Source organism: Dipodomys spectabilis, unplaced genomic scaffold, assembly GCF_019054845.1.
Source record: "Dipodomys spectabilis isolate Male_0828 unplaced genomic scaffold, ASM1905484v1 ptg000095l, whole genome shotgun sequence".
Lineage (NCBI taxonomy): Eukaryota > Metazoa > Chordata > Mammalia > Rodentia > Heteromyidae > Dipodomys > Dipodomys spectabilis.
In genome coordinates, this window is record NW_024870772.1 from 33,282,402 (window position 1) to 33,305,953 (window position 23,552).

Sequence of the window (23,552 nt, forward strand, 5' to 3'; positions counted from 1 at the left end):
AGTGAGCCTTGAGCAAAAACTTCACGAACCCCAAGTACCAGCACCCACACACACACACAAAAGAAAAGAAAGAAACTATGTGTAGGAAACCCTGAATTTGTTTTTCTAAAAGACTATAAGACACAGGCTATTTAATACAACATTTATTCCCAGTACCTGAGAGAAGGGGCTTTACACACTCAGAAACCATTTTTTCTGCCACATAATTGTAGCGCGCCTCAACTACAAATCCAAATCCAGGCATTTTGGGTATACATAAACATTCCTTGACCTTTGCAAACTGTGTAGAACACAAAAAATCTACAGCGATGCTGCCTTTTATTAGCATGCAGACAACAGTCTTCTACCAAAACAATTTTTAACAAGTTCTCACCTTCCACGGCCTTCTGATCCCTTTAAAAAAATCAGGCATCCACATTGGAAGAACAACAGCTTCCCTTAGCAACTTCTTAGCCTCTTCCAGATCTGCTATGTCGTCCCTTTGTAAGAACAACAAAGTCTGTAATGTTTGTTTAGGGCTACTTTGAATTTATGGTCAAAAGTAATTTTATTTTTTAACTTATAAAAAATTATTCTTATAAAATTATTCTAACACTGCATGAAATTAGTGAAAGTATCCTGCAATTCTTAATTAGAATATACTACTCAATTAACAAACCCTTGTCAGTTACATTAAAATCAAATGTAAAATGTCCTTGTTAATTACCAGGACCTTTGTATCAATTCTATACATTCACTTTATAGATAAAGGCATAATCAGGAGATCAACAAATAACCAGAGAAGACTCCCACTGAGCCAAGCTATGGCCTGATTTCTCCACTACTTCAACTCAAGAACTTCATAGACTAACCAGTGAATGCTAGGATTCCTGGACACAATGTCTCTCTCCAGGGCTTCCACAAGATCCTTATCATATCCAGCACCATCATATTTTGGAATTTCTCCATCACTTGCACCATCTTGCATATTTTTCCTTCCCTGGGTATATGTATTTAAAAAGAGTTCTGGTCAATAACAAAGTAATTTTATTTAAAATATCAAGTTTTCAAACTAGTATTATGTAATTCTTTATCCCCCGCCCCTCTCTGTACATACAATACACCCATGCACACATGTGTTGCTAGGGATAGAACTCTGGGTCTGGTACATGCTAGCAAGTGCTCTGCCACTGAGCTACAGCCACACGTAATCACTTTAAAAATATTTGCTTACAATATACAATGGTATGTCTGATTAATCAGAAATAGATGAACTTGTCAAATTTATTGCAAACATCTTCAAATCAACATTGTTGTAATAGGAAAAGGGGATTGCAGGTAAGATTAAAATGATCCTGCTGGATCCCAACAGATTGGTGGATGCTGAGGATTTCCTGCATTGTTAGAGAATCATCAAAGTATTAACATACAAGAAGAAAGAAAATTAGCTTACTGAGAATCTGCCATGTGACAAAAAAATCTTACATACATTATTATCTCAATAAAACAGCCCTACAAGGCAGATATTCTCTTTTTATAAAAAACAAAAAAAAACAGCTGGGCACTGTATCCTAGATAGGAAGCTGAGATCTAAGGATCATACCTCTAAGTCAGCTCAGGCAGAAAAGTCTGTAAGACTCTTATCTCCAATAAGCTACTCAGAAAAAGCCAGAAGTGGCACTGTGACTTAAGTGGTAGAACACTAGCCCAGAGCACAAAGAGGTTCATGGACAATGCCCACCCTGGCCCTGAGTTCAAGCCCCCAAAACAGAAAAACTACAAACCAAAAAACAAAAAACAAACAAAAACAGAAAACACCCACACTAACAAAGACTAAGTAATATATAAGAATACATAAGTTCACTAGTAAATGCAAGGGCAAAAAATTTAACTCAGACTTTCCTGCCTTCGTGAGGAATTCTGTTGTCTCTAAAAATTTACAGTAAAGAGCGCTAGGTATTATTTACAAATTAGGTACAATATGTGTCTTTTATAGGGTCAGACTGATAAATCTTGTGTGTAAATACACATTTTTTCCGGAAGTCATTCTTAAACTAATACAACAGAAGATAATCATAATTCATCAAACAGTACAATGTATGCATATTTTTCAATAAGTTTTTTTTTTGGGGGGGGGTCCGGTCGTGGGGCCTGAACTCTGCGCCTGGGCACTGTCCCTCAGCTCTTCAGCTCAAGGCTAGTGCTCTACCACTTGGGCCACAGTGCCACTTCTGGCTTTTTTCTTTTTGCTTATGTGGTGCTGAGGAATCGAACCCAGGGCTTCAGGCATGAAAGGCAAGTGCTACCTTTCCAGCCCTCAATAAGTTTTTTTTAATTACAGAAAATACTCCAATATAGTTTGCAACATCTCTCTGTATAACATATCCCTGGGCCTATATATGAGAAGGAAAATATTCATGAATGGCTATCTGTTCCATATAATTCAGTGAAACAAAGTCCTTCAAATTTAATAGCTTAAATCCAATGACTACAATTTACCCAATTTTAATCTGAATTCTGCTTAAAAGCATATACAGCTCTAATCATGAGATAAGAGAGAGCAGTGCTGTTATGCATTAACCTTTAAAAATGTCATCTTGACAATAGCTGAGAATCAGTTTTGTGCACAGAAATAATAACAAGTGCATTTTTTACTCAGAAAGGATAGACTAAAATTAACTTATTAGGTTGCAGAAGAAATGTTTTTTGATTGTTTATTTTTTGTTTTTTGGGTTTTTTTGCCAATGCTCAAGGTTACCACTTGAGCCACAAGTGCTCAAAACTACAACTTTCTATCACTCATAAATTACTCAGTCCTTCGTTATAGCAGCCCAAACAGACTAACATATCAGGTCCATTCAAGTAAGACTGAAAAGTAGAGCTTTATTTGTTCTTCTCACTCCCACACAATAATGAGAGATAACCAACTGGAAGCCAGCTTTTTGGTGTTTTGTTGTTGTTGTTGTTTGTTTGTTTGTTTTTTGAGACAAGTGGCTTACTACTTATCCCAAGCTAATTTCAAATTCACAATCTTCCTGCCTTGGCCTCCTAGGTGTTGGTGTTACAGGCAGGCACATTTTATTCACAAAGTATACATACTTAGTAAAGATATGTTTAATAAAGTATAAGCTAGTGCTACAGATGTAGCTATGGATCTTGGTGGCAGTGTCAAGAAAGAAGGAAAGGAACAAGGCCTCAGTATGAAAACGGATGGTTATTTATTTTTAAAACAGTATTGTAAACTTGGACCTAACCTGAAACCTGTCAGCAGTTTAAAAAGAAGAAAAAAGTTGTAATCTCCCAGAAAATGAACTGTAACCCTTATAAGAAAGTACTCATGATACAGTAAAACAAGATAGGAAGCCTAAGTGTGGCAAAATGATTAAAAGCTCCAGCAATGCAGTTGAACAGGTTCAATTCCTAGTTCCACTTTGGTGCCTCAACATCTTTCTCCATAAAACAGGAAACATAATGCTGGGATCACAGAAGTGCAGCAAGCAAACCAATACACGTAGAAAGCATCAAAAAGAATTTTGTGGATAACCTCAAAAAAAATAATAAGAGCACCCAAAGAAGAGCAACATTTGCTGTAACTCTTAGTAATAGTTGTTACAGCATACCATTCCTAACACTAAACTAAAATGCCAAATAAATACACTAGAGACCTTGAAGAAAATACATAGATTTTCTTAGCCTCACTTTTTTACATTTATAAATGTAAGTAAGTGGTTGGAATTTAGCAGCAGCCTTCAAAATTCCGTAATATAAAGGGAGGTATTTTAGAGCATGGAGAGTCTACATGAACATATGCTTTTACAACTAAATTTTTATGCATTTACCTATTTTCTCAAGAGAATACTGTCTTTACTATGGACAATAAACTGATTTTTCTGGTCTGTTCTATTATTTTGTTGCTATTGTTGTGTGTAAGCTGGCTGCAGCAAACATCTGATTAAGGGGGATTAAAAAGGAGACCAATCTTGCTAAAGAGGTATTCCAATATTCACTTTCAAATCTGGCTTCAATGAAAGTAGGTGTTATCAGTTTACCTAAGCTGTCTCAAACCCTATCAGTCTTCAGTTTAGTTTTCAAGTCTCTAGTCTTCTGATGAATATTTGAATAGTTGTAATAGTCAGAACTGAGCTGAGTACACCTTTCAAATTCTAATGAGGTTTCTATGAGTTTATTTTTTTAATTGAGGCTCTTTTCTTTCCACAATGACTCTAAAAATCTCTTTTATCTCCAAACAACTGGAGAGTTCTTTTGAAAAGAAAAGAATGAGGCTTATTTTCTAATGACATTCTGAGCACTTGTCAATGAAAGAATAACTAAGACTTAGAAAATTATTTGGAAACATTATGAATTAAAAAACCATTTATAGTCTCCAGAAAGATATACCTGACATTTAACAAATGCTCCTTGATTGTTTTGTTCTTAGATTCAGAGACACAATTAAAGATCAGTATTTAACTGTTAAGAAATTCTTTTTACAAATCCAACTCAGATTTTCAGTATAGCTTGGTAGGGATAAAGCACACTATGAAAACTCTTGAGGTGAAGGAAAAAGGTATGTGACTTTACAATTTCTGTTTCCTCAGGGTCTATTGCTTATTGTGTAATGGCAAGTTACTCTAGCTCTCTACACTACAGTTTCTTCATCTGTATAAAGGGGAGTAAGATTGATTTTTCATAAATTCTTATGTAATCACTCTGAATGGTGCCTACAAAAGAAGCATATAATAAATTATGGCTACAATGCTTCTCTTGTGTTATATGAAATTAAAGACTGGTGAAAACTCAGCCTGTTCTAAAAGTGTACCTCAAATATAATGGCAGAATAAGGAATAGATCTTGGCCCCTACTGTAATTCTCTAAAATACAAAAAAAAAAAGCTGTACAAAAATGGAGGAAGAAACCAAAATGATACTTAAAATACAGATGGTCAAGTATTCATCTATGAGGATTCTGATAATGGGAGAACCAGCTTAATTTCTCTAGCCAGACAAACCAAGACTTTCATTAGAAACCCTCACTAATCCCCAAAAGGATTTGATATGGACTGTTTATCATTTTATAGCATACAAGCTCCAACACATTTTAAACATTAAAAAATCATTTTTGGTGTCCCATAAAGGCATAGAGGTTGGCAGGGCACCAGTGGCTCACACCTGTAAATCCTAGCTACTCAGGAGGCTGAGATCTCAGGATCACATTTCAAAGCCAGCCAGAGCAGGAAAGTCCCTGAGACTCTTATCTCCAATAAAACACTCAGAAAACCGGAAGTGGCACTGTGGCTCAAGTGGCAGAACACTTGCCTTGAGCTGACGGACAGCTCCCAGGCCCAGAGTTCAAGCCCCATGACCACAAAAAAAAAAAAAAAAAAGGCATAGAGGTTAAATATATCTTTGAATCTTTCTCATAATAGAAATGCTCATAAAGCACCAGTTTTATTCTATTTTATTCTATTATAGGTTCCACATTCATAAGGCCCAGGAGTTGGTCTACCTCGAGTCCTTATCTACAGATCAAAGTACAAAATCAAATACAGTATATAATTTTTAAGGATAACCATGGGCTATCATTTCTATGTTCATTATACATATGTCATGAATTTGAGGGCAGATCCTTAATATCTAACTAGTGAAACTTTTGTGGCAATTCATCACCTATTATTCATTTGTGACATCACAATGCATGAGAAATTCTATTCCTAAAAATTTCTGTCATTCTGGCTAGCTCTTTATAAGATCATTTCCCACTGTTTGGAACTAAAGATATGGCTTATACAGTAAAGCAAACTCAAGACCTTGAATTCAATCCCCAGTACAGCATAAATAAACTAAAAAGAAAAACAAAACCTCTAGTTCTAAAGCCAATTTTACTAACTATATTTTGCCAACTAATTTTCCAGGTAAGTAAATGTGCACGATGAAAATTAAGGAAGTTTTCTCATTAAAGAAAAAAATCTTGGGGGCTGGGAAGTTGGCTCAATGGTAGAGCACTTGCCTTGCATGCCTGAGGCCCTGGGTTCGATTCCTCAGCACCACATAAGCAAAAAGAAAAAAGCTGGAAGTGGTGCTGTGGCTCAAGTGGTAGAGCGCTAGCCTTGAGCTGAAGAGCTGAGGGACAGCGCCCAGGCCCAGAGTTCAGGCCCCACGACCGGACCCCAAAAAAAAAAAAAAAAAAAAGAAAAGAAAAAAGAAAAAAATCTTGGTTTCAAGTTCATAAAATATGACCTGATAACATCAGCTTTGTTTTATAGTCTTCCTCACAGAAGTACAACTGGGACCAAAAGAGAGAATTCACAAAATGTGCTTAGTTTAAAGACTGGAATACAGTGCATTCTCAGTCATTATCATATATTGTACTAAAAATCTTTTAAATGTATGGATGATAATAGTTATTTTGTAAGTCCTGAGTAATAGATAAGAGGAATGCAATGATAAAGATATTCATTAACTGTCTAATTATGACTACAGTCAATTTTCTGATTATATTTGTATACAAGCAGATTTTTAAAGTGTGAAAGTACATTTATTATAAGATAAAAAAAGAAAAAAATCTTGTTCTAAATAATTTCACATAAATCAAAGCTTTATTAAAATTTGAGCAATTGTAAATGCTATCCATCTCATTCTGTGAAAATCTCTCTCTCTCTCTCTCTCTGCCTCTCTCTCTCTTTGTCTCTCTCTCTCTGTATGTATTAGTTAATATAGAACCCAGGGTCTCAGGAATACTAGACAAGTGCCTTGTCAGCCCCTTGGTTTTTATTTTGCTTCTGAGATAGGGTCTCAAAACTTTCCCTAGGCTGGGCTGGGAAGGTGGCTGAGTGGTAGAGTGCTTAACGTGCATGTATGAGGCCCTGGGTTTGATTCCTTAGTACTACATAAGCAGAAAAAGCCAGAAGTGGCCCTGTGGCTCAAGTGTTAAAGCACTAGCCTCAAGCTGAAGAGCTGAGGGACAGCACCCAGGCTGATAGTTCAGGCCCACAACCGACAAAAAAAGATTAAAAAAAAAACAAAAAAAACTTTCCCTAGCCTAACCTTAAATAAGCAACCCCCTCAAATGCCTCCAGCTCCCAAATGGCTAGGATTATAAGCATGAACTGCCCATGCCCAATTTGCTTCTTATAAGATTCTTTCCTACAGTTATGTTTCATTTATTGTTCATTTAAATTTAAAATATTTGTTAAAATATTTTTGGAAAATCTTTCAAACTCCAACAGTATTTTGTATGCTGCTTACACCTGTATGAGTATACATACATACATATATACACACATACACACACACATACACACACACACACACATACATATATATATATTCTACCTCTGGGTTACTGGCATGATATCATGGCCTTCAAATATAAAGGCTACTAAAGTTTTAAAAACTACTTAGGTTTTAATTATTCCACATCAAAGCCAGGGGTACCCTGAAAATTAAAAAACAAAAAACATAATATCCACCAAAGTCACAAGCTTCAAGTGAGCAAATCACAAAGAGATAGTCTTGCCTTGTCATCTCTCCCTCTTGGTCTATAATCCTTGTCTCTACTCATAGGTTTGTCACTCTTGGATATAGGATGTGCTCGGCCTACAGGCCCCCGGGCTCCTACTCCTGCCATTTCTTTCCTCAGAGGTCTTACTTCTCGATTAGGACGCCTGATTTGAGGTGGTGCTCTGACAAAAACAAAAACAAAATAAAAATTAATCAGAGACAACAATATTTTGATACTACCTTAGTCAAGATTAATTCACAAGGTGCATTCTCCTATTCTGCTTTTGCTAATTCTGACCACAACTATCAGATTGGTTTCTATATTTTTTTCTCTAAAGTGTACTGGTTGATACAATTATGAAATACATAGAAATGATACATATGGCCCCAATTATTTTGCTAAAACTAACCATTAGTCACCAATAGAGGGCAACACAGACTACCTCCATCTACTACTATTATAAAGTAATGGAAAATCAGTAACTTCATTCCTGTCCTAAATTAAGAATAGGTAAGGTTTTTTTAAGTATGAAAAGCTATTTTAAAGGAGAGGAAATAAAAGTACAGCTATCTGCATAGTTTACTAATTTTTTTAACCACCAAGATTATTTTCTCTGCTTATACTAGAAAATTCAACATTTCATTCAACAAATTACAAATAATAAGGCTTAACAATGAAATCTTCTTGCAAGCAAAGTACATTATGTGCAAATACATTATTCATGCTTTTAGGGTACCAAAAATCACAAGATCATTAAAATCACACAGTCCTTCAAATATGATTAGAACTGTTGACAAATGTATAAAAGAAAATGCATAACAGGCGGCATATTTGGTTCATTTAATGTGAAACATATCTCTTTCAAATAGTGAAATTCTAAGGTTTCTCTACTGAGCATTTAGTTGTTTCTCTAGGTGTCACTTTTTGACTAATCTTCATTCCTTAACAGTCTCTTCTCTTTCTCCTTGGCTGTCATGGCTGTCTTGTGTTTGTAGCACTTTAGGTCTATGTATGTATAAAGCTTTCATCTTTATCCTATATCTACAGTTCCTTTTCCAGACTCAAGCTTTTTGATTCACAGAACTCATCAGAATTTTCTTCTTGGTATTATAAAGGGTGACAGAGTACATATTCAATGAATTGAAGCCAAGACAGGAAATTGGATGGAAAGTCATGAAGGTTGCAAGCTCAGGACAAAAAGGAAAAGTGTCAATACGTTACAAGTATAATTCAGTCTATTCAGATTGCTGGACTACTACCTGAAATAGCTATGGATAAGAATAGCTGGTGAAAACTGTACCTTATCTATTACATTCCCATACACTGCCACCTTAAACCTTGCTATTCAGTCCAGTTAAACATTTATTAAACATTAGGGAGTATATAGCCTCTACTATGTTGGCTCCACGAAGAGACAAAGATAAATAAGGGATTATTCAAGAGAACTCCATTGGAAAGAAACTAGAGAATAACAGCAGAGAGCATAATGGCTATAAGGTCAATATCATTCTAGGGCATTCCTAGTCTTTTACATATTCTGTCCAAATAAAAATGTGAAGAGACTGGTAAAGAATAAAAACTAATCATGATAAATTGCTGTACTTCTAGTATTTCAACGTTGGGGATACAGCTCTGAGGCAGAGTGCTTGCCTAGCATTTTCAAGGCATTGGGTAAATCCTCAGTAGGGGATGTGGAAACTTAAGTCTTTTATTATTTAAATGCAACCAATGATTCGGTTTTCATTAAGAGTGGAAAGTCATAGAATACAACTTTACTCCTATTTATTTCTATTGTGTATGCATAAATCTCTTCTTTAAATTGGATTCACTGGTATAGTTAAAGACAATAGAAGACCCATAATCTCTTCCACCCAGGACACGTCATCAAGTTTGCCTTTCCAGTAGCAGCTGTGCCTGCTATTTAATAGCCTGTCACTGTAACTTAGCTTTTTAGACCCCACAGTCAACCAGCCTCATGCCTTTGCTCACAAACAGCAAGGCCAGCGCATACAGCTGCATGCCAGGCTGCTCTGCAGCAGCTGAGCTTGCCCATTTGGCCTGACTGCTTGGAGGTGAATTGCTGGGAATCCTAAAATGGTCCTTCTGCTTTCTCAGCTTGTATTTCTCTGCCTCAGCTTGCTATTCAACAGTGAATTAGGAGCCCTATTGTAGTCCATTTGTACACATGTCCAGCTCAGTAAGGCTGTATTGCAGAATTATTTCCAAGCTGGTACATAGGCTGCCTTCCAAAGGCTTTCAGATGACCGTGTCCTGCCACTCAGTATTCGGATAGGCTCATAAAAGGTCTGAATGGGACTGCTCAACAAGCCAGATGTGCCATTTGTGGCAAGTTACATGTCTCACAGGAAGTGTGCCTGTGCTTTCTAAGTCTTCGGTTCCATCTCACTGCAGTCTGATATTACATTTGTAACACACCCTGCCAACTTCTCAAAGGACATCCTTGATTCTGTCTGTACGTCTTTGTCCATTAGTGCATCACTGCACAATGTCAGGCTTCACTTCAAGGACTAAGTGACAGCTTCCAGGATATACAAACAATAAAACTCTCTTTTTAAAAAGCTGGCCTCCCTTTAAAAAGACTTTAGTGAGTTTCATAGTATCACTTACTTTTGCCCTAATGGTTAAACTGACTGACACTATTTGAACTTAGAGCATTTCAAATAAAGAGAATACATATGGTCAGATCTTCAGGTAACTACAAGAATCAGTCTGGGCACTGGTGGCTCACGCCTATAATCCTGGCTACTCAGGAGGCTGAGATCCAAGGATCATGGTTTGAAGCCAACCCAGGAAGATAAAGCCAAAAGACTTTTATCTTCAATTCATCAGCAAAAAGCTGGAAGTGGAATAACAGCCTGAGGGGAAAATCTAAGCAAAAATGCAACACGATTGCAAGCCTCAATAGTTGCCCTTGTGTGCATGCATGCATGAGTACCCATACATATGTGTATACACACACACACACACACACACACACACACACACACACACACACACACACAAAGCTAGGCACCAGTGGCTCATACCTATAATTCTGTAATCCTAGCTACTCAGGAGGCTGAGATCTGTGAATCAAGGATCAAATGAAGCCAGCCCAGGCAGAAAAGTCTCTGAGACTCTTATCTCCAATTAAGCACCAAAAAAGTTGGAAGTGGAGTTGTGGCTAAATTGGTAGAGTACTAGCCTTGAGCAAAAAAGCTAAGGGACAGCACCCACTGGCACACACACAAAAGACAAGAATAAATAATGCCTACTCTGTGCTTAATCTTCCTATTTGAGATTTCCCTGTGGGAATGGAAGAAATATGTCTTACTCTAAAAGATGCATAAAGTTAATTTCCTCTGAAATCCAATATTTCTTCTTTCCAGGCTATGTTAAAGATCAATGTTACATGTAAATATCTTTGTAAATATCATTATCAATATTACTTATAAGAAGTATCTGAAAACAATCCAAATATGCATTCTCTGGAGCAGATATGTAAATTACAACATATTCATATAATGGAATACAAAACACAACTTAACATGAATTACAGAAATATGCAATAACAACCGTTAAATCTCAAGACCATAGTTCTGAATGAAAATCAAGCTCAAGGGATAGAAACAGCATGATTCCAAGACTAAGAAGGCACTACCTGATGATATGAACTTATGTAGTCAAAATATAACATGATGATTTCTTTTCATATTTTCTTACAGCTTTATTTTACTACTCTCCATAGTTTAGGTACTGATCTATTTCAAATTAATTCTCCATATGGTATAAGGTAAGAAATGATATGCCAAAGCCAGGTGCCAGTGGCTCACACCTGTAAGACAAGATTTCCCCCAAAGCATGAATATTCAACTAACCAAGGGCATTTTCTGACCAGACCCACCATTCCCACTGAAAGACAGTGGTGCCTGCTTCAGCTCTCAGGTGACTTCACTAAATTCAATCATTGTGATAAGTTCTAGTTCTAAAGAGCATTTTGGAAATTTTTAGTTGTTTGGTATCAGAAGATTACAAACAAATGTAACCAGGATACTGTTCTAAATGTTTCTTGCACATTCTTTCAAAAAGTATTATAACTCTCAAGGGTGAATTTTGTGCAGAAAATATCCTTTATGGGATGACTTTCATTAGGATATTCAACTTACTATGTTAAAAATATGGAAACTAAATATTTTGGATTTGGTTACAACACTAACAGTGTTTAGCAGTCACTTAGAATTCTGAATAATGTAAAATGAACCCATTTCCAAACCTACTTCAAAAATGCTACCAGAATTTTTCCCCACATCATAGATTTAATATACTGTACTCCCTTCTTCATTTTTTCTGCTTTCTTATTTCATACAGAATAATTTAATGGCATTGTAACCCCTGTGAACAACTACTTAATAAAAAATAATTCATGTATTCATCTGTTTATAAACATTGTAGTAAATGTATAAATAATGAGGTAATAGTAAATTCCTCCTAAATGTTTCAAGAAAGTATTTAGCTTTGTTTTTCTTTTCTTTCTAAAAAAATCCACAGAACACTGCTATAGCCCAGACTGGCCTCAAACTCATGACTTCCCTGTCTCAACCTCCTGAGTCCTGGGATTACATATATGTGCCAGCACTTAAAAAAAAAAGAAGAAGAAAAAAAAAGAAAGAAAGCCAGCCCATGGCTGAGTGCCAGGGACTCCTGCCTGTAATCTAAGTACAGGAGGCTGAGATCTGAGGATCACAGTTCTGAAGCCAGCCTGAGCAAGAAAGTGCATGAAACTCTTATCTCCAATTAAACAACAAAAGTGCTCAAGTGGTAGAACAGTAGCCCTGAGTGGGAAAGCTCAGGGACAATGCTCAGGCCTTGAGTTCAAAGCCCAGGATCAGCAGGTAGGCGCACACGTGAGCACGTGCGCGCGTACACACACACACACACACACACACACACACACACACACACACACACACACACACACACACACACACACACACACACACACACACACACACACACACACACACACACACACACACACACACACACACACACACACACCCCATAATACATTTAAAACAGAATTGGGTATGTAGCACTCTTGCCAAACATATTTTCTTAAATATACTAAGCATATAAAATGATAAACATAAAGAGTACGTGTCTCTTAAGGAAAAACTATTACTACTAATCTTTTTGATTCTCTTAGTTTATTCTTTATTTTAAATATTCCTGAAGTTGAGAATTACTTCACTTAAGAAAACACACAGTTAACTAAGATGACAACCAGGAATTACACCTCATCTAAGACCTGAAGCTGCAAGCACAACTCCATTCAAAATGATGAGGTTGCCCTAGTAGCACCAAGCCCTTACCCACGCCAGTGACTTTGGGTAGACACTGAGCAGAATCTTGTCAGCAATTCTGATGGGTTATACTAAATCTTACAGTTACTAAACCAACCAGTCAATCTTTTCAGCGGGGGAGGAAGCATGAAGAGGTTGGTAAATTACATTAATTACTAATTCTTCAATCTGATGGTAGAATTCTACCATTCCCAAACAAGTTAAATACTTTACTGTATCTTTTTTTTCTCCCTTTGGCTTAAAAGTTAGGTCTCTATGTTCTCCATTTTATTTCTAAAAACGTTGAATTTTTGAAGTCTAAGATATGTATAGACCACAAAATTAATGTTTAAAATTATCAAAAGCACTTAAAAAGTTTAAACAAGTCAATCACCAGTCAGTCCCAGTTACTCAGGAGGCTGAGATCTTAGAATTATGGTTCAAAGCTAGCTTGGGCAGATAAGTCCATGAGACTTATCTCCAATTAACCACCAAAAAGCCAGAGTGGCATTGTAGCTCAAGTGGTAGAGCACTAGTGTTGAACAAACAAAGCTCAGTAACAGCACCCTGGCCATAAGTTCAAGCCTCAGGACCAGCACACGCACGTGCATGTGTACACACACACACACAACAAAGCTCAAACAAAAGAAGCACAAGTCTTAAGTACTGTAAAAATAAGTCAATACTTAGATAACTGGTAATGAAACTTTTAATGCCAAAAGCCAAAAAAGGAATTAAAAAACTAAGAACAATGGGGGTGGGGGAGAACAATAAGGAATGCCAGATGTCTGTGGCTCATGCCTGTAATCCTAGCTACTCAGGAGGGTGAGATCAGAGGATTGCAGTTCAAAGCCGGCCTAAACAGAAAAATAACTAGCAGAAAGCTAGGCTAGAGACAAGGCTCAAATAGTAGAGCATCAGCCAAGAAAGCAAAGCAAGCCAAGTGAGTTCAAGGTCCTAAGTTGAAACCCCAGTACTACCTGGGGAAGGGAGAGGGGAAGAAAAATAATGTACAAGCAAAAAAAACAGATTGATTATTATAAGCTAAAAGTCACAATAATATGATTGTCATTGTTGAAGCATAGAGAATAAATAACTGCTAACCTATATACTAAACTATCATTTAAAACTATATTTTTAAACTGATAATTTACCACCTATAGAGACTCTGCTAAAAGATCAACTGAACACATTTGAGCAAAGACAAAATTAAGTTCAGAAACAGTGATTATAAGGAAGGGTAAACAAAACAATTGGCAAATGCACGGATAAATATACATTCAACAGATGTCACTGAATCCTTGCACTGTCCCAGACACTGTTCTTGGTGCTGGGGTACAATAGTGGGCAAATCACAGGCTCTGACTTCACAGATTCTTAAAAGTAGAGAAGAGATGATAAATATTAAACACACACATTATATTTGGTTTCAGTAAGTACTATGAAGAAAAAAAAAAGCAAACTACAGGGTAGAGAGGTGACAGGTAAAAGGGTAAATACTTTAAATAGGGTGGTCAAGGTAAGAATCTGCAGGTGACATCTGAAAAAGACCTAAGCAAAGGAAGCACTTTATAACCATATGAGTGCCAAGTAGGGTAGGAGTGGGTAATGAACAGTGCAAACCTTTCTTGGGCACTTGCACTGTAGCAGGCTATTCTTTACACTTTTCCTGCACTACATCATTTAATTCTCTCAATAACTCCACAAGGTAATTGCTATATTGATCCTAATTTACAGAGGAAGAAAATAAGAGAGACTAGCTCATCCTCTGAATAGAAAGTAACAGAAGTAGGACTGCAACTGTCCAATCATCCAGCTCTGCACAGAGGAAACAACCAGCTCAACTCATTCCTGAAGAGCAAGTTTCTCCCTCCTTCCTGTCTCGGCAACACACAATGAATGCCAGGATACAGAAGGAGCAGGAGGCTAAAGACTAGAGACCTCCAAAAGAAAAAAAAGAGGCCAGTAAGAGAAAAGAAGAAAATGAGAACAGAATAAACTAGGAGATGGAGAAAAGAGTTCCAAGGAAGATGGTAAACATTAACTATCACAAAGTGAAGAAGAGTTAAATCTTAGGTAAAAGCATTCACTATTAAGTTAAGAAGGCACTCAACAGCTTCAAGAATTCAGACTCAATGTCGCAGTGACTGGAAATATAGGCTACCTTGCAGTTATGGGAACAGAAATAGCTATCGTAGAAGGCAGCTTCATTCTATGGTATATAGAGTTTGTCAAAAAAAAAAAAAAAAAAAAAAAACTAAACTAAAGGCAGAAAGGATTGTGTCAAGAGAGCAGGCAGAGTTTTCCAGCACAAGTGAGAAATACTGTGTTAGAGCTAAAGGCTGACTTACCACTATTTTGTTCCCAATCCTTAGTTTAAATCTTTAATGAATTATAATTTCTATCTTTCAGTGGCATTTTCTGTAACATAAAAAAGATAGAAATACCAAGTTTTTAGGCACTTATTGTGAAAAATACCCATTTCAAAATGGAAACTAAATGACACTGAGCCCCATAAAATGCTCCCCCCAAAAATATACATAAAGACACAATAAAACACAATGTCTATATCCTCCCCACCTTGGGACTCTTCAGACCTTGCAACACACCTGCCTCCTCTTGTCCTCACCTCAATATGGACACAGTTTGAAATGATCACAAAGAATGTGCATAAGCTGTGAGCCCCATGTAGGCCCACCTCTCTGCACCCCAACTTCCTGCTGCCTCCTGTGGATAAGCCAGCTGCCCTTCCTCTGCCCTCCCCTCCCAACTACTTAGGGACACCACTCCCAGCAGCACACAGCCATCTAGCCATTCTTCTTCCCTCAACAAACCTGGACTCTTATTCGTCCCTAACCACCTTTTAATTTCTCTGCTCCCCTCTTCGGCACAATTCTTGGAAGACTTGCTGTCTTCAGTTCCTTTCTTCCCACTACCTGAACCCACTCCATGATTACCATTCTACCAACTCTACACTCACTGGCATCCACCTGTAATCTCAGCATTCAGGAGGCTGAGACAAGAGGATTGTGAATTTGAGACTAGGCAGGGCTATGAAGTAATGAAGTAACATTGTCATAGTAAGACCTTATATCTAATAAAATAAATAAACCTTCAGTAAAGCTACCAGTGTGATGTAACTGCTAAATTTCATGCAATTCTTAATCCCTGTCTTATTTCATCTACATATAGCATTTGATAAAATAACTTACAATGTTAAAAGTAAATTTCTTGACCAGGAATCAGTTGTGCACATCTGTAATCCCAGCAACTCAGGAGGTGGAGATCTGAGGATCTTGATTCAAAGCAAACCTGGGCAGGAAAGCCCATGAATGAGACTTATCTCACTTTACTACCAAAAAGCTGGAAGTGGGGCTGTAGCTTAAGTGGTAGAGTGCTAGCCTCAAGCAAAAATATCTCAAGGACAGCAGCCAGGTCCTCAGTTTAAGCCCCAGAACCAGGCTTTCTAGGATGTTTATATTATTTTCTCTTTTTCGTTTTTAGTTTCTTTGAGTCAAGATCTTACTATGTAGCCCAGCTAGCCTAGAACTCACAATCCCCTGCCTCAGCCTCCCAAGTGCTGGATTATAGGCATGTAGCACACATCTGGCTTTTTAGTTTCTTGAGGCCCACATTGGTGGGTTTTAATACCACTACACTACCTATAAGACCAAAGTAAATGCCTAGCATCTGGTGAATATTTATCAAATACATGTTGGACATATCAGACACAGCACTTTTTCCCTAAGACTTCAAAGCAATTTTACATAGCAATACCATAGCAATACAGTTTACCAGGTGAAAATGCATTCAGAGAAATAAACTAGAAGATTCAATCACTGTGGAACGATATAAAACCTTTTTTTACAACCTAATACTAGGAAAACAACTGAGTTAGAGCCTGAGGGAAATTACTCATTTGGTAATTTATTCTCTTATCAGTACTAGAATTAGGTCTTGATTTGTTTATAAATTGAGTTTTAAAATTCTACCAGTGGGGCTGGGAAGGTGGCTCAGTGGTAAAGCGACTGCCTTGCATGCCTGAGGCTCTGGGTTCAATTCCTCAGCACCACATAAGCAAAAAGAAAAAAGCCGGAAGTGGGGCTGTGGCTCAAGTGGTAGAGCACTAGCCTTGAGCTGAAGAGCTGAGGGACAGCGCCCAGGCCCAGAGTTCGGGCCCCACGACCAGACCCAAAAAAAAAAAAAAACACAATAAAATTTTACCAGTTACTTAAACTAAGGCAACAACTTCACTATCAAGGTAACACAAGCCACCTCTGCTAAAATTTTGCACAACAGCACTAGTTTGGTAAAAACCAATCTTCCCATTTGTATGTACACAGAAACATCTACCTCTTTTCCTAAGTCTTAATGAAATAACATTCGGTCTATTAAAGTTCTAGTCTAACTATACAGAATAAGCTAAATAATTAATTTTAGACTTATATACTATTCTTACTCCTCCTCTTCCAAAAGGTATGATTTTTAAAGTCTGTCACATGGTATAGTCATTATGGAGACAACTATGGAAGTCCTCAAAAAATTAAAAATAGAACTATCATATGACCCAGAAATCTCACTTCTGAGTATTTCTGTAGAAAATAAAATCAGTATGAAGAGACATCTGCTCTCTCATATCATTTCAGCACCATTCACAATAGTGAGGAAACCTAAACATTCATGTATAAATGCATAGATTTAAAAAATATGGTGTGTGTGTGCATGTGTATACAGAAGAATGTTAATCTTAAAGAAGGAAAAAACAGGACGACATGGATGAACCTGAAAGACTTTATGCCAAGTGAAATCAAAGTGCATTAAAAAAAAATTCTGCATGATCTTACATCTATGTGGAATTTAAAATAGTCAAACTGAGAAACAGAAGAGTGATGGTTACCAGGGGCTGAGGTGAAAGGGAAATGAGACTTCTTACTCCACTTGGTACTGCTGTAACAATACCTGAGAACAGGACCACATCTGACAAGGTCCTTTTCACTGCATTTCTCATAACGAAAAGCATAAGGATAAAAGAACATGACTGAGTAACTGGCTTTTATAACAAACTGACTCACCTTCTCAGGGGTGTCCACCTCTCATGACCTAATCATGTCTTAAAGGTTCCACTCCCAATGCTCAACACTGCTGCACTGGAGATTAAGTTTCTAATACATGAGCTTTGAGGGAAGACAAATTCAAACCAAAGCATGAGTTGGTATTAGAATCTGTATGAAGTTTCAGTTGTACAAGAAGCAAAAAGAAAGCAAGGTGACTACCTCTGACAATGCTGTGTGTTTGAAATTTACTAAGAAGATAGATCTTAAGTATTCTCACCACAACAGAAAACTGGCAAAGTATCTGAGATAATGTTAATTAGTCCGACTGTGGTATTTTACGATGGATAGCAGTATGACATCATTAAGTTGTACAACTTAAATAGTACTTTTTTGTGAACTAGACCTCAAACCTGGAGGGGGGGAGGGAGATCTATTTTTAAGCTGAATAAATAACAACTCATTGACTATATAGTACATCAAACTGTTTCAACATAGAACATCTTACTTTTAGACCTTCAGGTCTCATTAAGAGGGATCATCTCATTAAAGATTATATAATACTAAATCTACTTGTAAAACATTATAAAAACCATTTCATTAATACAGAAAAATCTATTAACTTAGGACACTAAAACTAATCTGAAGGCTTTATCTCTTTGGAATTTAATTCTAATAATTTCACTACCTCCCATCATGATCCCACTTTTACTGCTCAATTTCCTCACATTTAAGATAATGAATCTAATGTGTTTTAGAAGACTGTTTTGATTTATCCAAGCAGCTGCTGGTGATTTAAAATAGGAGTATGATTAAACTCAGCAGATCCATAACACAAAGTGTAACTTCAAATGATGTAAGGAAACTACTTGTGGAAACCACAGTAAACTCAGTACCTTGGCAAAAAGCAGCAGGGACAAGTGGATGTATCCTATTAGAAGCCCATGCAGCGAAGAGGACAGACCCACAAACAGACCTACCAAATTAATAATGAAAGACAAATATACCAACTGCACCCCTTAAATAATTCTAGCAATAGTGTCCCCAAAGGGAAATTTTTAATTATGTTTAAAATATCAATCTATTTTATTATCAATTAATTATCAATTGATTTTATTAAGCATTTTCAGTTTCTTTATTCTCCCCTACTATTAGAGTAAGAATTTAACAACTAGATAATGTTAGGATGGATACTATACAATTTAACAAGCACATACTATTAGGAGCTATATCAAAATATAGCTATAGAAAACACTGAGGGTTTCTATTAACAGAGTAGAGTGGATTTGGTTCAAAGTGTGACTCTGCCACTTTCTGTTCAGATGACTTTTGAAAAATAACAAACTTGATAAGCTTCCATTTTTTTTCATTTTTTGGTACCAGTACTGGGTCTTGAACTCTGGGCCTGGGTGGTATCCCTGAGCTCCTTTGCTCAAGGCTAGTGCTTTACCACCTGAACCACAGCTTACCTTGTGGCATTTTGTGGTTAACTAGAGATAAGTCTCCAGACTGTTCCTCCCCAGGCTGGCTTTGAATGGATCCCCAGATCTCAGCTTCTTGAATAGCAAGTATTACAGCCATGAGCCCTGGGCACCCAGCTCAATTTCCTCATCTATACATCAGGTTCACAATAACAAGCTAGCAATGATAGAATGGGGACATAGTAATAGTACCCACTTCATGAGATCCTGAAGGTTTAAACAGGATTAAACTTGTAAAATAAACAGGAACTAACTATTATTACCTATCATTCCTTCCCTAAAAGTGACCAACTTCCTTACACCTGGAAAATTATAGTCATAGCCTTTCTGCTAGAGTGATTCAAAATGTTTCAGAAAACTAAAGATTCTTTGTAAAACTACTCACAGATACTTAAAAAATAAAATTTAAATTTTAAAAAACCTAAAGATTTACGTAGACTTTTCAGGGAGAAAAATTAATTACTTGAGAAATTTTATGAAAGGGGTAATCTTGCAGGGTTGTGTTGGATTGACTTATCTTGTTCATCAGCACTAGAGATCTAACATGTTAGCTACCCTTTTAAGACATTAAATCCTCTTAATTCTATAGATTAGAAATCTGTACTTTACAGACAGTGAAATCAACATTTTGAGATTTCTTTTTAATACTTAAGTTCATAGAACAAGTAGGCATCAGAAGTACACTTTAAGCTTAGATATCATGAACTCAAGTCAATGTCTTTCCTATCTCAAAACTTTATACAGAGTGGTATACAGAGGTGAAAATTTCATTGCATCTCTTTAAGTGTCTTGAAGAAAAAAAATTGTAAAATGAGAAAAGTATTATGCAATTTTAACCTCCCATATTAACCCTAACCTTAGAATTGTAATATTTAGTTACCGCTCACTGCACATATTCTGAGCACAGCCTGTATAAGATTCATTTCATTACATATATGTCCCTAAAACATTATGAACCGATAACCGATGCCAGAAGTGTTGTGTTGCCTTCATAAAGATTTTGTTCATAAAGTTCAAAACTACAAATCCCATGCTATTGTTCTACATACTAAACCTAATTCCTTCTCCAATAGAACCTCTTAAGAGTTGTTGAGTATTTTCCTATCTCCCCCACCCCACCATTGTATCCGTCTGCTCTGAGGTAAAGATCTCGCCTCTATCCCAGACTCCTACCAACATGATGGCTGAGAAGAAAAGCCCAAGGGCATAGGACCAAGAAACCATGGATAGAAACCCTTCCATCTTTCAGTGGTCTTAAATCTTTCCTTTCTTAAGGTTTCTCTCTCAGGTGTTTGTCATAGTGATGCAAAAGCAACTAGCAATATGGAAATACGATTCTTTTTTCCAGGTAACAGTATGTTTTTATTAAATGTTTAGTCTGTTTTCATTGAATGTTTCTGATCCATAAACACACACACACACACACACACACACACACACACACACACACACACACACACACACACACACGGGAAATTTATGGAGGAAGATTTGGAGAAATACATGCTGGCAGATTCATCTTTCACTTCCATTGCAAGAAAACAATTAAAATAAGTACAAAAATAAGTCAAACATATCAATGGACAGGTAAAGAAGTATAAATAAAAGGAAGCAACTGGGCTAATGATGCTCTATAATGAGGAGAAATTTCTAGATTGTTATTCACCAATGAGAAAATGTTACCCATAGTTTTTTATTCAGTTTGAGCCATGAATATTATGAGTTGTTATCTGTGGACAATGCTTGCTGAAATGAACGATTGTATTGTAACAATTCAGAACATGTATTCCTATAGTTGAAACTTAATAGTTTTTAGCTTTAAACTACAAATATATTTCAGGATTAATGAGTTTCAGGAAAAAATAAGATATTCTATTATACACATAGACTGAAATTTTCAAGCTCTAATAGACCACAATGTCACTATTTTCTTTTTTCATTATTTGCTTTGGAACTGCCATGGTAACAATTCAATGACTGAGTTCTTTTGAGGGATCAGAGTTACCTTAATCCAAATACCTGGAGGTGGTTATAGCAGAAGAAAAACTACATTGTCCCTTAAAAGGAATACTCAACCTTTTGTGAGAATACAAAAGTATTTCTAACTTAGTAGGAAAAATTCTGAAAGAATAAATTAGCTACTTCTCACTGTCTTTTAACCGTTCTTAGAAAAGAACTCAGTTAAGTAAATCATAGCTATGACCAAAGAAAACTTATTTTCTATGGTGCAACACTCTGGCCTCAATACCACTTCACAATAAAATACACAGAAACTAGGAAAGGGCAAAGGAAGGGGTGACATTGTCCAAAAAGAAATGTATTATTACCTGACTTACATAATTATAACCCCTCTATATATCAGCTTTATGACAGCAATATAAATAAATGATACATAAAGCCAGAAAGACCTAATTTCAGATCTTAATCTAGCCCAACTTCTTAGTTATGATCTCTCAGGCCTCAGTTTCCTCACTTGTAAAATTGATGGAGTTATTCATTCAATATTGAATTCATGCTATATGCCAAAATCTATGTTGGCAATAAAAGCTTGTTGATTAGTTTCTGTTTTAAATAAATAAAACCTTGGTCCTTGGCCTTGCAAAACTCCCAATCTTATGAAGATTAAGAGTCAACATTACGGATCAACATTATAACTGCTCTGAATAAATTTCTGCTCTCAGAAAAGTAAAAACTGCTGCAGAAGTGAGAGTCAGTTGGGCAGAGCCCTCAAGAGAAAAAAAAATGAGTTGTTTAGAGATACAGATTAGGGTTACTGCTTAAGAATTTATGTCATAAACAAGAAGACAAAATCAGAAAGAGAAGAGAGATGTAATACAGATAATGCATACACCGGATGTCAGAGAAAACTAGTGGGCAGTGAGGCCTGAAGCACCACACTTAGAAATCTGACATTTAAGGAATAAGCCATTTAAACATATGGATAAAGTTCCTTCTACACTAAGACTCTGGGGATTGGCTATGGACCCAAAGAGATGATTCCAGTTTCTCTACCTTTTCATTTAAAGCTGTTAATCTTTTCAAGCAAAACAACCAACTATCCATGTTTTGATGCAACCTTTTTTTTTTCTTTTTTGTCAGTCATGGGGCTTGAACTCAAGGCCTGAGCACTCTCCCTGAGCTCTTTTGCTCAAGGTTAGTTCTCTACCACTTTGAGCCACAGCTCCATTACCAGTTCTTAAGTGGTTAATTGGAGGTAAGAATCTCACAGGGACTTTTGCCCAGGATCGCTTCAAACTGTGATCCTCATATCTCAGCCTCCTGAGTAGCTAGAATTATAGGTGTGAGCCACTGGTGCCTGGCTGCAACCTCTCTTAACTGATAAAATTTTAGAATTATTATTATTATTGTAAAGCATTCTAAAAACAAAACATATGAAGAATGATTTACTTCTGCTTTTTATCAAATATAAACTCTGTAAGCTTGTAATGTGTGAAAATTATTTATAGACATTAAATGTGTAATCCCTCCAAAATGCTTTTTTATACTTCATTCAAATAAAGCCTCACTTTGAATATCAATTATCTAGAAGTTCCTTAGGAGGAAAGAAAGCCTTCTTTACCTGTGTTCTGCAGGAACAGGAGGTGGCCAGACCACAGGATCTCTAAATGGTTCATCTTGACATGACACAGGGAAATCTGGTGGCTTCTCAATTTTAAAACTTTCCAAAGTGCTGACAATACTTTTGACTTGTTCATACTCTTCCAGTAATTCCTGCCGGACCTTAAGACAAATAGCTTTTACGCTGGAAACAGTTTAACATTTACACAAGTGCAAATACGTTGTTTTAAGTTTTCTTAATGTTATTCAAAGTATGCTAAATGAGTTATTAAAACATATTAAAAAATACAAAATAAACTAATCCAATATACACAGAAGGGCAAAAATGGTTTAAAAAAGACAATTGTATGCTTTTTCATTATAGAAATCGTTATGTCTTTCAAAATGGAATTCTATTTCTAAACATCACATCGAAGAATATGATGATCAATAATACAATTTAAAACAAGCAACTCAGTCAGCAGTAAGTTAACCACTCTTAGAAATCTAATATTTATTATGCTAAATATTTATTAAAAACTTACAGATTCAAAAAAAATAGCCAAAATTGTCACCAGAAACGCCTAAACATAAAATGCTTATCATGGAGGTCTAAGCCTGAGCACTACAATACTGTGTGG

The 23,552-nt window shown here is 36.4% G+C and overlaps 1 protein-coding gene across 3 annotated transcripts in view; it reads right to left on the minus strand.

Moving 5' to 3' along the window:
- The window catches only part of Katnal1 (katanin catalytic subunit A1 like 1), a 75,738-nt gene that overhangs the window by 34,110 nt on the left and 18,076 nt on the right, over positions 1-23,552 (minus strand). For all 3 annotated transcript variants that reach the window (XM_042685536.1, XM_042685533.1, XM_042685534.1), the window contains exons 3-6: positions 22,934-23,094; positions 7,495-7,660; positions 852-979; positions 374-479 (exon numbers count right to left, since the gene is read on the minus strand). In XM_042685536.1, coding sequence (XP_042541470.1) covers positions 374-479; positions 852-979; positions 7,495-7,660; positions 22,934-23,094 — 561 coding nt within the window. The remainder of the gene's footprint in view (positions 1-373; positions 480-851; positions 980-7,494; positions 7,661-22,933; positions 23,095-23,552) is intronic.